General features: G+C 55.1%; 1 protein-coding gene across 1 annotated transcript; it reads left to right on the forward strand.

The window, feature by feature from the left end:
* The first annotated feature begins 1818 nt into the window (after positions 1–1818).
* GALR1 (galanin receptor 1) lies at positions 1819–12594 on the forward strand. The gene is made up of 3 exons (XM_031441658.2): positions 1819–2484; positions 6781–6846; positions 12277–12594. The coding sequence occupies exons 1-3, from the start codon at positions 1819–1821 to the stop codon at positions 12592–12594; spliced, it is 1050 nt and encodes a 349-aa protein (XP_031297518.1).
* Positions 12595–12828: the final 234 nt, after the last annotated feature.

Raw genomic sequence — 12828 nt, forward strand, 5'->3', positions numbered from 1 at the left:
GTGTGGGATAGCAGGAGAATTGTGAATATTAAATGAAACAATGAACATAGATAAACTACTTGGTGCATAGTAGGTGATCAGTGAACTGCATCAAAATCTCTCTGGAAATAAAGCAGACTAGAACTAGTGAGACAGAGTGAAAGAGAAATTACTTACCTCACAATTAGTTACTGCTTACTTCCCAAACTCCCCAAGGCAAAGGCATCCCTGCCTCCCCTGCACACACACACACACACACACACACACACACACACACACACACACACATACATACATGTAATGTGTCTGTTACATACAGTGCACCTACCGGGCTCTATGTGTAAATTTTTTTCTCCCACCCAGGGATCGCTGCACCCTGTTTATCTTTGTATTCCCCGTCCCCTCAAACACTGCGTCCGGCACATAATGCGCACTCAGGCAACATCTGTAAGATGCTGGACATGTACCAAGGTTCCTGAAAGTGAACACAGACAAATTATATAAACACTGCAAATCAGTGGATCGATCTCTGCCCTCGATAAACAAGGGTAATGTTTCCTGACACACCTAGACTCAAACAGCTCAATTTTTTTTTGTTGGCAGACCCACATTTGACAACAGAGGTATTAAACACGTTCTTTTCGCTTTGCAAACAGTTCATGTCCTCTGTTTATGCCACTCAGATGAGTAACATTAAGGCAAAACTGATGTGAAGTTGGATGATGTAAACAGGACACCTTCCTCTTTCATCGTATCCACGTTTCTCAAGAAAACTCAAACAGGCCGATAGTTTTACTTTCCTGTTTCCTCCCTAGCAGCCGGCAGAGTAGGGGTGAGGATTAGGGATTTTACAAAGCTCCAGGTCCCAGCAGGGCCAATCGCCGATTTCCTGGGCTTTATTCTCGGGGCCGGTTCGCTCTCCCGACCGCCACCCTAGGAGGGCGAGAGATGAGTGACGCTGACGGGTTGGGAGGCCTTTGCGCCGCCCGCCTCCCCGCCCAGGGCGCCCTGAGCGCGCGAGCTCCCCTCGCCCTGGCGGGTGCTGTCCCCGCCGCTGCCTCCCTCGCTGGAGCAGGCAGGTCGGCCCCGCGCAGAGCAGAGCGCGCTCGGCTGATCACGGCGAGGAGGTAGGCGGCGACCCATCCCATTAGGATTCGTCCAGTCTCTGCGCGCGCCTTGACTTCCGGGGGGACGGGGAGGCCCCCAGGCGGCCGGGATTTCAGCCAGGCTGAGCCCCCGCAACGTCTCAATTGCAACGCAGAGGCCCCGGAGCACAGCCCCAGCCAATCGCCGCGAAGGCACAGAACGCTTGCTCTCTTGACCAAAAACTGCGAGGCGGGAGAGGCGCCCGCTGCTTGGGAGGCGCGGGGAACCCTCTCCAGGAACCGCGCCGGTGCGCTGCTGCGCGCGCGGGTGGGCCCCGGGAGCGCTGCGGGAAGGGAGCGGCTCAGAGCAACAGGTGCAGCCCAACGCCACTCCCAGGCCGAAGGAAACGACCTGCAGGGGCCTGGAGCCAGTAAGACGCAGCGCTCTCTCCACCCCCAGGGCTGCACCGGCAGGTCCCTCCTCCCCAGCTGGGTGGCCCCTCAGCGGGCGGTGGTACCCAGACAGGCGGAGCTCCGCGCGCTCGGGCCAGCCGCCCTGGTCCGGGAAGGTGCAGCTCGGGCTGCCGCCCGGTGCAAACAGACGGTGCCCCTAAGCTCGGACGCCCGGGCGCCTGCCCATCAGGGAGGCTCAGGCTCGGAAACTCGCGCTCTGCGTGCCCAGGGTGGGAACCTCTGCGCCCTCTTTCCCCGGCCAGCACCCCTCGCCAGCGCGCCCCGGACGCTCCCGCGAGCCATGGAGCTGGCGGCCGGGAACCTCAGCGAGGGGAACGCGAGCGGGCCCGAGTCCCCCGCCCCGGAGCCCAGGCCGCTTTTCGGCATCGGCGTGGAGAACTTCATCACCCTGGTGGTGTTCGGCCTGATCTTCGCGCTCGGCGTGCTGGGCAACAGCCTGGTGATCACCGTGCTGGCGCGCAGCAAGCCGGGGAAGCCGCGCAGCACCACCAACCTGTTCATCCTCAACCTGAGCATCGCGGACCTGGCCTACCTGCTCTTCTGCATCCCCTTCCAGGCCACGGTGTACGCGCTGCCCACCTGGGTGCTGGGCGCCTTCGTCTGCAAGTTTATCCATTACTTCTTCACCGTCTCCATGCTGGTCAGCATCTTCACCCTGGCCGCGATGTCGGTGGACCGCTACGTGGCCATCGTGCACTCGCGCCGCTCCTCCTCCCTGCGGGTGTCCCGCAACGCGCTGCTGGGCGTGGGCTTCATCTGGGCGCTGTCCATCGCCATGGCCTCGCCGGTGGCCTACCACCAGCGCCTCTTCCACCGGGACGTCAGCAACCAGACCTTCTGCTGGGAGCAGTGGGCCAACCAGCGCCACAAGAAGGCCTACGTGGTGTGCACCTTCGTCTTCGGCTACCTGCTGCCGCTGCTGCTCATTTGCTTCTGCTATGCCAAGGTGGGGCGCGGGGCGGGCGGGCGCGGGCCCCCACAGACCCGAGTCGCACCTGTGTCCGGGACCCGCAGCCGCCCCTTCCCCATGCCCTCGTTCCCCTTAGTTTCCTGGGGGCACTGCGCGGAGAACCATCTCCGGAGGCCCTGGCCTCGGCTCGCGGGTTTGACGTTGCGCGAGGAAGTTTCTTGGAGTTTGGGCGACGCCAGGGAAAGTTGTCAGGCCACTTCCCAGGCGTCCTTCCCGGCCCTCGCAGCAGCCCTGGGCGGTGGGGTGGTCCCAGCGGAGGGCAATCCCGCCCACTTCTCAGTAGGTGTGATCCGCCTGCGAGAGCATCGCTCCGCGGGGCCGCAGGGCCAGGGCCCGCGCTGGGTCAGCCGGCGCGCGGAGCGGCGCCCCATCCCAGCCCGCAGCCAGGGCCTATGGGGAGACTCCCGTGCCCGCGGGGCGCACAGAGACACGGGCAGGGATCGGCTCTGCGAAGCCACTGCTCCTGGGACCAAGCTTTGAGTATTATTTTACATACAAGCCACGTGTTATTAAACCCAAGTGGTTAAACACAGTTTCTTCACAGAGTCTTGAGCGGAGTCTCCAGAGAACTTCGGATGAGTGGGTTTCCAGCTGCAGTGTTTTCCGGTTTCGATCCTTTTAGAAAGGGGTAAACATCTTACGTGATTCAGGTGGCAGGGCTGCCCCCACCTCTGAGAGGCACACTGTTGACACACCCCTGGTGCAGCCACCCTGCGCCTCCTTACGGGGAAATTTGCTCTTACCGCCCCTGTACGTAGCCCCGCAGAGCTCAGCAAAATCACATCCTCTTTCATCAGTGACACTCGGTTTTGAAGATTTTATACTGATCAAAAAGTCTTCCACCTTTTACACAGCCTGCCTGTGTCAGAGTAAGAGCCTTCATGTCCTGATTCACGGGGCAGAACCCTTTGTTCCTGACATGCCCTCTCCAAGCAGAGAAAGACTTGTAACCAAATTCTGAAATTTCCACCATTTTGTCTTCACCTCTCTCTCTGTCTCTCATTCTCTTTCTGATCAGGCTGTGACTACAGGACGCGGAGTTATCAGAGGAGATAGAACAGCAATGATTTCTTATATTCCATTGACAGAGGAATTTTTTTTCCCCAGCAGAAATGCTGACTATAAGCCAGCTGACTTTATTATTTCCCTCCCCCCCATGTCATCTATAGAGTTACGGCTATTTTGAATGGTAATTTTTTGAGAAAAGTTTTAAAACTATTCCTGCATTGGAGGGTTATATATAAAAGAGACAGAGTAGAGACAGGGAGATTGGAAGCTAACTCTAGCTGAGCTCTTTGGTAAATGCCTGGTTTACTCACTTAGGCTTCTGCAAACGCAAAGCAGAGGATGCGGCACAGCACGGTGGTCTGAAGCGTGCACTGTCTCACTTAGTCTGCAGGCAACCCCGTGGGGTTGTGCACATTTTAATAGTGTGCGTATTTTATTGATAAGGAAAGAGGGTTTGGGGGGAGTGAAGCAACTGACTCAGACTGTGAAGCCCGTAAACAGTTCCGGAAGGATTTTAGTGCAGGAATTCCCAGCCCCCTGAGGGAGGGACAGTTACTGAGAGCCTGGGGGGCACGGAGGCTGGAACTAGAGGGATTCTTAAATATTTGGTTCTTCATTCATAATTGCGTGGATTTCACTTGAAACATATTCTTCCTTCATTTCCTGAAAGACTTCGGGGAATGTAATTTGGGTCTCTTTAACAGAAACAGCAAGGTGAATTTCTTGGAATAAATTAGGCTACATTTGTGTCATTTGAGAATTTATAAAAGTCACCCATAGGGAAAAATTTTAGAATACTTTTTTAAATTAAATACATCATCATTGGGATATTTCAAAAATGGAAATAGTTTGCTTTTAAGCATAACTGGACATTTCTTTTGAATTCAAGGTAATATTTGCAGATTCAATCCAGGGCTTGAGACGGTGAAGGTCAGTTATTTCCAGTTGCTTCCTTTAGTTTGGCCTTTAAGTGTGCGCCGGCCAGTGAAGGAGTCTGCTGCTAAAACGTGGCATTCAAGGCCCAGGTCTGATGGCCACCATGGAAAATCACAAATGATCAAAGGGCACTTAAAATCACAACGCTTTTCTTTCTTTCTTCCTTTTAACTTAGCAAAGGATCGCACGCCAGAGATGACTTCTGCTCTTACAAGTGTAGGTTCTTTTTCTTTGCACCCAAAGCACGAATGCGTGGGCTGGAGAGTGAGCCGCTGCTCCCTCTGCTGGGGGGCTGTTCTAGCAGGGCTGGTGCCTCACTCTTTCTGCAGAGGGAATGCTTGTCTGGACCCTCTTTGGTCAGACATGAGGATGACCTCTTGACCTCTCCCCAACCCCCCAAGCTCCTCCACATCCCAGGAACGTCTCTGGCTCAGGTTTGAGTGTAGGCTTGTCTACACACACTCCTAAATGTGCAGCAAGACGGGGCAATGCCGCCAGGCCACCATCACCATGTTCTGAAGGAATGTGAGCGTAGCCCATGGCGATGCCCACCTGCTCCTCCGTGGGTGACAAATCTTCACCCATGTGGGATGCATCACAGTGTATCAGCGTGGGTCAGAGTTGGGCTCTTGAAGTGAAACTGGGTTAATTGAAACATCCTTGGGTGTTTTCCCCGCTGACCACTCAACAGCGCCCCTTAGGGGTTTTGCAGTTACTGAGATGAGTCAGTTGCGGGAATGAGCAGCCCGCAGGCGGCGCTGTGAAGCTGCCAACATTTGACTTTTTAGCGCTGCGTCCTCTCCTGTGTCCCTCTCTGAGTTTGCTTCGCTGTCCCTCCTCCTGCTCCTTGCTTTCAGTGACCAGTGTCCTCCTGTCGTCTTCCAGGAAGGCCACCCCCAAGGAGCCTCGCCACGCTGTCATCTCCAGGCAGGGTCCTGTCCAGCCCCTTCCTTCCCCTTGAAAGACTTCCTCATTTGTTCCTGCCAAAGCCCCTCTGCTCTCTTTGCCTTTCGTTCAGTTTTTAGGACCCCAGGTTTTGTGGGCAGAATGGGACACCAGCCCGTTAGTGCGTTGAGAGCGACCCCACAGGCTCCCGGAGCAGGTGAAAGTCGTGTCTGATGGAGGGCGTGCAGCGGCTGCGGGAAGTGGAGGTCTTCCCGCAGGGCTGGGAATTCAGAGTCATGAATCCACACCCCAGTGATGGTGCTTAATGTGCACAGGGCTTGTGAGGCGGTGAGCACCTCCCAGGGCGTCTCATTAGGGAGTGACTGATGCCTCCTGCGCCATCACCCTGCTGCGTCCTGCCCCCCAGAGCTGACTCTCGCAGTAAGTCCAATTCAATTAAGCTACTTCCGTGCCGGGGCGCTAGAGGGGGCCCGAGACGCCGCTGCAGCGCTGCTTCCGGATTCTGGAGAGACTCACTGAGCAACTGATGGATGATCTAAAACCCTTAGTCACCCAGAGCTAATTTCCTTAGCTTTTCCACTCGGATTGGACATGAAAAAGAGCAGCCTGGTGTGTGTACAGCCGTCTTGGCCCTGTCGTACGTCTTACGTCGTGAAATCTTACCTAGAACCAGCGTGCCTGCATCACTTCTCCTGGGAGTGATGCTGGCCCTGACAACACTAGCTTCTCCAGTGAAGGAGGTCAGGTCTCCCAGGAGCCTTGCTGATGGGGTATTCCTTGTAGAACCTTGCTGGATGGGCTGTCCTTCATCCGTGATGCTGAATTTCCCACGTGTAAGTTGTCTAGAAGCATCACACAGTGGGTAAGATCCAAACCAAGAATGAAGGGGGGGTCTAACAGGTGCAGATTTGCTTTAAGGAGACTTGCAGTGGAGACCAACCTCACAGGGAAAAGGGAAGGAAAGCATTGAAGTGAACGCGGGCTGCACGGATGAGTCCTGCGGTCGTCATTTGCTTGCGTGCCTCCTTCCCTCACCGCGTGGTGTGCTGGAGGGCAGGCTCTAGGTTTTAACGCACAGCAGGGGCCTGGTAACGGTTGAAAGGTAGAGTCCGGGGGGATCTGAGGTAGAAGGCAGACCAACAAGGGTGTGTATACAGGGAGCGGTGGACAAAACTTCGGAGCTACATGGACCAGAACTCTCGGCACACAGGTGCTCCCCCCATAAACGGCCCTGATGTTAGACAAACAGATGTCGCCGGCCGTTCATAGTCAGCGTTACTCCACACCTCGTGTGCATTTCAGTTTGAATGATTTTATCAAGAATTCTGTTCCCGTTTCAGAATGCCAAGAGCTGTGAATGCGAAACGGACGAGGAATTGCGGGGTCTGAGGCAAACCAATCTTATTACTCTGTGTTTTTCAGGTCCTTAAGCATTTGCATAAAAAGCTGAAGAGCATGTCAAAGAAGTCAGAGGCATCGAAGAAAAAGGTAATGTTCACGGATTTATGTCACACCCACTGTGTCCTAGAGCTTAGTTTATTTTTGTCCTGAACTATCCTCACATCCACCCAATGCCTGTGAAATTCCATACAGGTGTTTGTAGTGACCCCCTTACCATTAGGCGGAGGGTAGAAACAGAGAGCCTACTTTTGAGGGTGGTGCCGGGGACCGTGCCACAGGGGACCGTGCTGCACTGAAACCTGGACGGAGGTCTCAGGGGTGAGGAAACGTGTGTTTTGGATCCTGAGCCTCTCTGGAAGGTGCTTTCAGGTTGATTGGGACTGAGTGCGGAGTTGCCGGGTCTGTAATTTGCATGAAACTAAGGAGCTTTTGCTGTGTGTTCGGCGTCTCTGAGGTGGTTCCAGGGGCCCTTCTTAATGATCCTGAGAGAGTATTGTTGGAATCTGGCCCTTAAGCCTCAGAAGCAGACACACTGCTCTCTCTTCCTCCCAGACTTGTGCGGATGTCCACCCTGCTCCTCCCACGAGGAGAGACTTAACGATGGGGGGCCCTGGGGGAACTCAGCCCACGGGTCATTGCCTTTCTCCTCCCGTGAATCCGATTTCCCCCAGTAGAGTTATGACATCGAACATCCAAAGATTGATTACATTTCACGTTTTGAGGAAAGAGTATTTTACAAACCAGGATGAATTTAACTCTTCCTCAGATAATGTCTCTAACATTTCTGAGTTCAGGAAGTGGGACGAAAGGGGAGTGAGACTGTTAGCCAGTATGATTAGGGACGAGATTATAACCAGTCATTTTCACCCACAAATATTACTCTGACATCTTAAAATGCCTTGTTTTTCCTTCTAACTATTTATCCTGGTCAATGACACATCATTTGCAGAAATTATGGTTTAACCACATTTACTTTCAAAACATACTACCTAAATAAAGCCAGCTCTTCCTGAGGTTCCTTGTTTATAAACAATAATGTGGCTAAAAACACAGCGGTTCTCAGAGTCCATGAATAGACATCTGGCTAAAAACCTCAAAATTCAGCTTGCGTTTGAAGAGGCCAGCATCCTCGGGGAGGGCGGGGTCTCACTGGGCTTCTGCAGAGGCGATGCCTCCGGAACGTGACGCGTGCTTGTGATGGATGATGGAGATTTTCCACTTGCCAAAGGGAGGAAATAAAACATCTCGTTGGCGCTGGCTGGGTCTTCCTTACATGCTGTGGCTGGTGTTAGTCTCTGCAACTGAAAAATGTTGGAGAGAAATGGTGGCAGTCCCAGAGAAGAGAGAGTGAGTAAAAGAGTGAAAACAGGTCTTATAAGAAATGCCTAGAAAAGCTTCTGTCCTGCAGCAAAAAGTTCCGAAGACCAGTGATCAGCTCGCCAAGGACGTTGTTTACTCTTCTGTGCACGTGTGTGGGGGGTGTCCGTGTGTGCGTGCGGCTCTGTGTCACGCACGCATGTGTAAATGTAATCCTCACCACAGGAGAAGCTTTCAGCATCGGGCCGAGGGAAGGTTTTCCCTCCCATTCTCACAATCTGTGACCCTTAATAATCCAGAAACAGATGTCAGATCCCTTTTGATGTGTTTACCTGCCTCCTTGCTTGCACAGAGCAAATGCCGAGTGCTGCTGATGCTGGTGGCTGCGTGTGCACGCACGTGTGCACGCGCGTACCCGGGATAGTGGAGGAGCGCAGGAGTGGGGTGGGAAGAGGGAGTGGGGAGGGAGGGGGGCGCGCAGGATAGAAAGTCGACTTGACTGTCAAGCCGGGGGTGGGGAGACAGGCGTGGCTCCTGGTGATGCTCCCGTGGGTCTCAGCGCGGAAGGAAGGGTGTTCCTGGGGTGGGTGCATGCTCAGTTGCTGTGGACGGTGGGGTGATGCGCTCTGATTTTGAGAGCTGCTCATTTCAGCTGCACCCTCTCCAGCTCCTCCTGCCAGGGTCTGAGTGGGGCTGGGCTCCTCTGCACCGCGTCCGTCCACACGGGGTCCCCTCGCGTGGAGGTCGGGGGTGCTCGTGACAAACACAGAAACACCCTCAGGAAAACACAAAAGAAGAACGTGATCTCCAACGCCAGCATCGTAGGACGGAGCCCTGCTCGAGTCAGGTCAGTCTCCGCTGGACATCAAGACGGTGCTCTGGCCCAAGGCGGATCAGGTGCCAGGGCAGGATTCTGAAACGCTGTCCAGAAAACTTCTGGTGGGACAGAGAGACACCCCCATCGGGTGGCTACTTCTGACCAGGACGAGGTGACAAGCCTTTCCAGACCCTCCCAACCATGACATTCTTTTAACAGCTCCTATTTCCCCGCTCTGGTGCGAAGTAACTCAGCACGCTTTTTGGCTGTCATTTCTACAATTTACACAGTGTTTTTCATCATTCTCCTCTTTCAGTCCCCTTTTCTCCTTCCCAGCCAAGTTCCATTAGACGTATTAGGAGGAAAAGTCTTTGAAGAAAAGAAAAAAACCACAGGTGTCTCAGAAGGCTTGAAAACGAGCATCTCACAGGAAGAGAAGGAAAGAGTATTTTCCGGATACTTTCAGCACGAGAAGCAAAAAGAAGGGAGGCTGACAAGGACCCGATCTCAGGAGTAAGTATAGAGACTTAGCACGTAACCTCATGCAATGGCTGCTTCTCCATCACAAGGTGTGATTCTACACACGGACAAAGGAGGAGAGCCGTGGATGCGCCGAGTGCAACTCCATCCAGGGCGGCGGCGAACGATCCTGCAAGAAGTGGAAACAGACCAGCCTCCTTACCCACAGAGGGGACCTCTCTCCTCACCTCTGAACGCCTGGGCCTTCGAGTGGAGCTGGGTGAGGCAGTCCGCTCTGGTTGTGGCTTCTCTGGATGGCTCCCCAGGCCTTCAGACGCCGGCAGAGAGAGAGAACGGTGCACTCCTGGGGGACTGCCTAGGCTTCTGCCCCACACCTGCTACTTGGTGCAGACGTCCTAAAAGCAGCAGTGAAATGGGATATCCGGAGGGCGTTCCCTTAGTGAAGGAGAGAGATGTTTTTATTGCCTTCGGACAGACGACGTGGTGCGTTCTAGTTGCAGATGTAATCACATCTGGGTTGTCTTTATGAAGTCGGCGGGGAATGCATCCCACACACTGATGGATATGTGGATTGACAGCAGACGCTCCCTTCACAGATGCGCGCAGGTTGCTCCTGTGCTCTGTGGGCTGTGGGGAGGTGCCTTTAGCGTGTAAACCCGCCGGCCTGTAAAACCCTGTGGTCAGGTTCGTACCTGAGTCGTCTGAGGGTTGCAGGGTGTCAGGCCCAGCCAGAGAGTCGCCGTGCTGGGTCACCCTCTTCACAGGCCAGGGAGGTGAGGCCCCGGGAAGTGTGGCCTGGGGAGGTGAGGCCCGAGGAGATGAGGCCCCGGGAGGTGAGGCCCAGGGAGGGCATCACTTTTCAAAGGCGGTGCAGCCCACTCACGGCTCATGTCAGTCCTGGATTTGCATGGTCCCCGGCCCCCTCTCATGGGCAGCCTGACTGTCCTCTCCGGCCCCCCGACCACTGCCTTTTTCCCGACCCGGGCCTGGAATCCAAGCTTCTCCCCGACCGTCTCTGCCTACGTGTCCCGGCTTCCAGCCCACCTTTTTTTTTTTTTTTTTTTTTTTTTTACCTCCAATCATGGAAAAGCGTTTGGATTTTATTTGACAGTTTAAATAGTTCTGGAAATATTTGTAAACACAGGCGGTACTTGGAGCTGGAGACAGCCCATCTCTGACAGACCTCACGGGTGGGCCGGCGCCCCGAGCGCCTCCCGTGGGAGCGGGCAGCTCACTCCGCACACGCGGCGTCGGCCCCCGCGGCGGCAGGGCCCTGGTTCCTGGGCAGGAAGAGGAGAGTCATTCTGTCCCGTTCTGCAGGGTCCGGGGGCTGCGCTTCCGCCGTGGGAGCACGTGGGGCGACAGCGACGTCCTCGTGGTGGGAGCACTTTGCCCCCTCGCTGGGAGGCGGTAGGAAAAGTCAGCCTCCTTCCTTCTCTCCTTCCTCGGACCCTCCTCCTTGTACCCGCGGGCCTCAGCGGAGGTTCCCTCTCCCCGGAGGGGAAGGGAGGCGGGGGCCGCCAGGAGCTTGCGCTCTCGCTGGGGTCGTGCCGGGGGAGGTGCCCTGCACTCGCCGCCCCGGGAGGTGCTGGGGAGGCCGGTGCTCTCGGTGCTCCCGTTTCCGCCCTGCACCTGCAAGCACACTCTGGGCTGGGCTCAGGCTGAGGAGGAGGGGCCCCGCGGGTCCCACCCCCAGGCAAGGGGCTGAAAGCATCTCCTCCTCGTGTCCTTCATAGTCCTCCTCCTTTGAGGAGGAAAAGCCCTAGAGGAGAGCGGGGAGCTGGCGCAGGGCTGGCGCCGGGGCCCCGCGAGCGTCAGTTGCAGGCCGGGGGTGCCAGGCCGACCTTGCAGGCTGTTCTTCCCCAGTGACCGAGCTGCTCAGAGCATCTGTCTAGGGCCCCAGGGACCTGGCTCCCAGCCCTAACTTTACCTGCCACTGCGGGACCCTGGGCCCTTGTCCTGATGGTCTGAGCCTCGGTTTCCTCCTCCGCACCTCCCGGGAGGTTATAGGCTCTCCTGGGTCAGTGGGGCTGCTGAGTGCAGGACACACACACAGCACCAGCCGAGGCCGGCTCTCGGCAACCCCCTCCCCGGCCCTGGTTCTGCCGTCAGATAGTCGAGCCCAGCTTGCAGCCTTTTAAGGACGGACCCAGCGGATTGCTCTCAATTTTACAGTTTCATAAACGTGACTGGCCCATCGTCTCTTGTGCGATTCGGGTTAACACTGTCAACTACCTAGTTGTTGCCTTTCAACACGTGCACAGAAAGCAGGACCCGGGGAACGGGGTGCACGGGAGGGAGGTGGGGCTCCTCTTGGGTTGAGGTCCTTGCTCGGGGAAGATCTCCCAGCGTCTGCTCAGCCAGAGTCTCAGGGCACGCGTGGACCCTGCCTCTGCCTCCCAGGGCTTTCGGGCTTCGGAGCAGCAGGGAAGGGTGAAGACACAGCACACAGTCGGGGCTGATGAGCCCAGAGACAGAACCGAACTACCCTCTGGACAGCACTCACACACCCATGAGCGGGGGTCTTTGACTCTGTCCACTTTCAACGAGGGGAGAGAAACACTGGGGCAGGTTCCCACGCCCAGCTGCGCTGCCTCACAGGCCAGACCGTCCCACCGCGTCCAGGCTTCAGCTTCGCAGGTTTTAAAGTTAGTGTGCGCGTGTTATTCACGTGTGTTTCACATCCCTGGTAGGATTATTCCTGCCGAAGGTCATGACTGGTCCTGGAAGCTGTGAACTAAACTGCTCCACGAAGAGAAGGTTAACACTCACAGCAGACTTCGTCCTTCCTCGATTCTGTGAAAACAGGCATCCACTTATCTCAGGGTGTGTTTGAAGAGGCTGGATTCCTTTTCTGCTGTAATCCATGCATTTCTTTCTTTTTCTCCCCCTTCTTCTCCTAGACCGCGCAGACGGTTCTGGTGGTGGTCGTGGTTTTTGGGGTGTCCTGGCTGCCACACCACGTCGTCCATCTCTGGGCTGAGTTTGGGGTGTTCCCGCTGACCCCGGCCTCCTTCTTCTTCAGGATCACCGCCCACTGCCTGGCGTACAGCAACTCGTCGGTGAACCCGATTATATATGCGTTTCTCTCTGAAAACTTCAGGAAGGCTTATAAGCAGGTGTTCAAGTGCCACATTCACAAAGAGTCACCCCTTAATGACACTAAAGAAAATAAAAGTCGAGTGGACACCCCACCCTCGACCAATTGTACCCACGTGTGAAAAAAGGCAGATTAGAGTATTGTGAATCTGGCATTTCTGTGCTTGTGGACCAGACACACAAAAAATACAACGCGGTATTAAGCCAGACAACAACTTGCTGTCTTGATGACAGTTCATATTATATTAGTTAAATTCCGTTTGTGTTTAAACAGTACTTTGATCCACTTGGGAAATCATAGGTCTGGTGAAGATTACTTCTGAAAGTTATTTTATTTCTAAATTCTCTTCCAAAAC

Source organism: Camelus dromedarius, chromosome 28, assembly GCF_036321535.1.
Source record: "Camelus dromedarius isolate mCamDro1 chromosome 28, mCamDro1.pat, whole genome shotgun sequence".
Classification (NCBI taxonomy): domain Eukaryota; kingdom Metazoa; phylum Chordata; class Mammalia; order Artiodactyla; family Camelidae; genus Camelus; species Camelus dromedarius.

Bases quoted from the DNA above. Each gene is read 5' to 3' on its own strand.
- GALR1 (XM_031441658.2), top strand. From the start codon at position 1,819: ATGGAGCTGGCGGCCGGGAACCTCAGCGAGGGGAACGCGAGCGGGCCC. The intron at 2,485-6,780 runs GTGGGGCGCGGG...TGTGTTTTTCAG, and splicing joins TTTGCTTCTGCTATGCCAAG to GTCCTTAAGCATTTGCATAA. The intron at 6,847-12,276 runs GTAATGTTCACG...TTCTTCTCCTAG, and splicing joins CAGAGGCATCGAAGAAAAAG to ACCGCGCAGACGGTTCTGGT.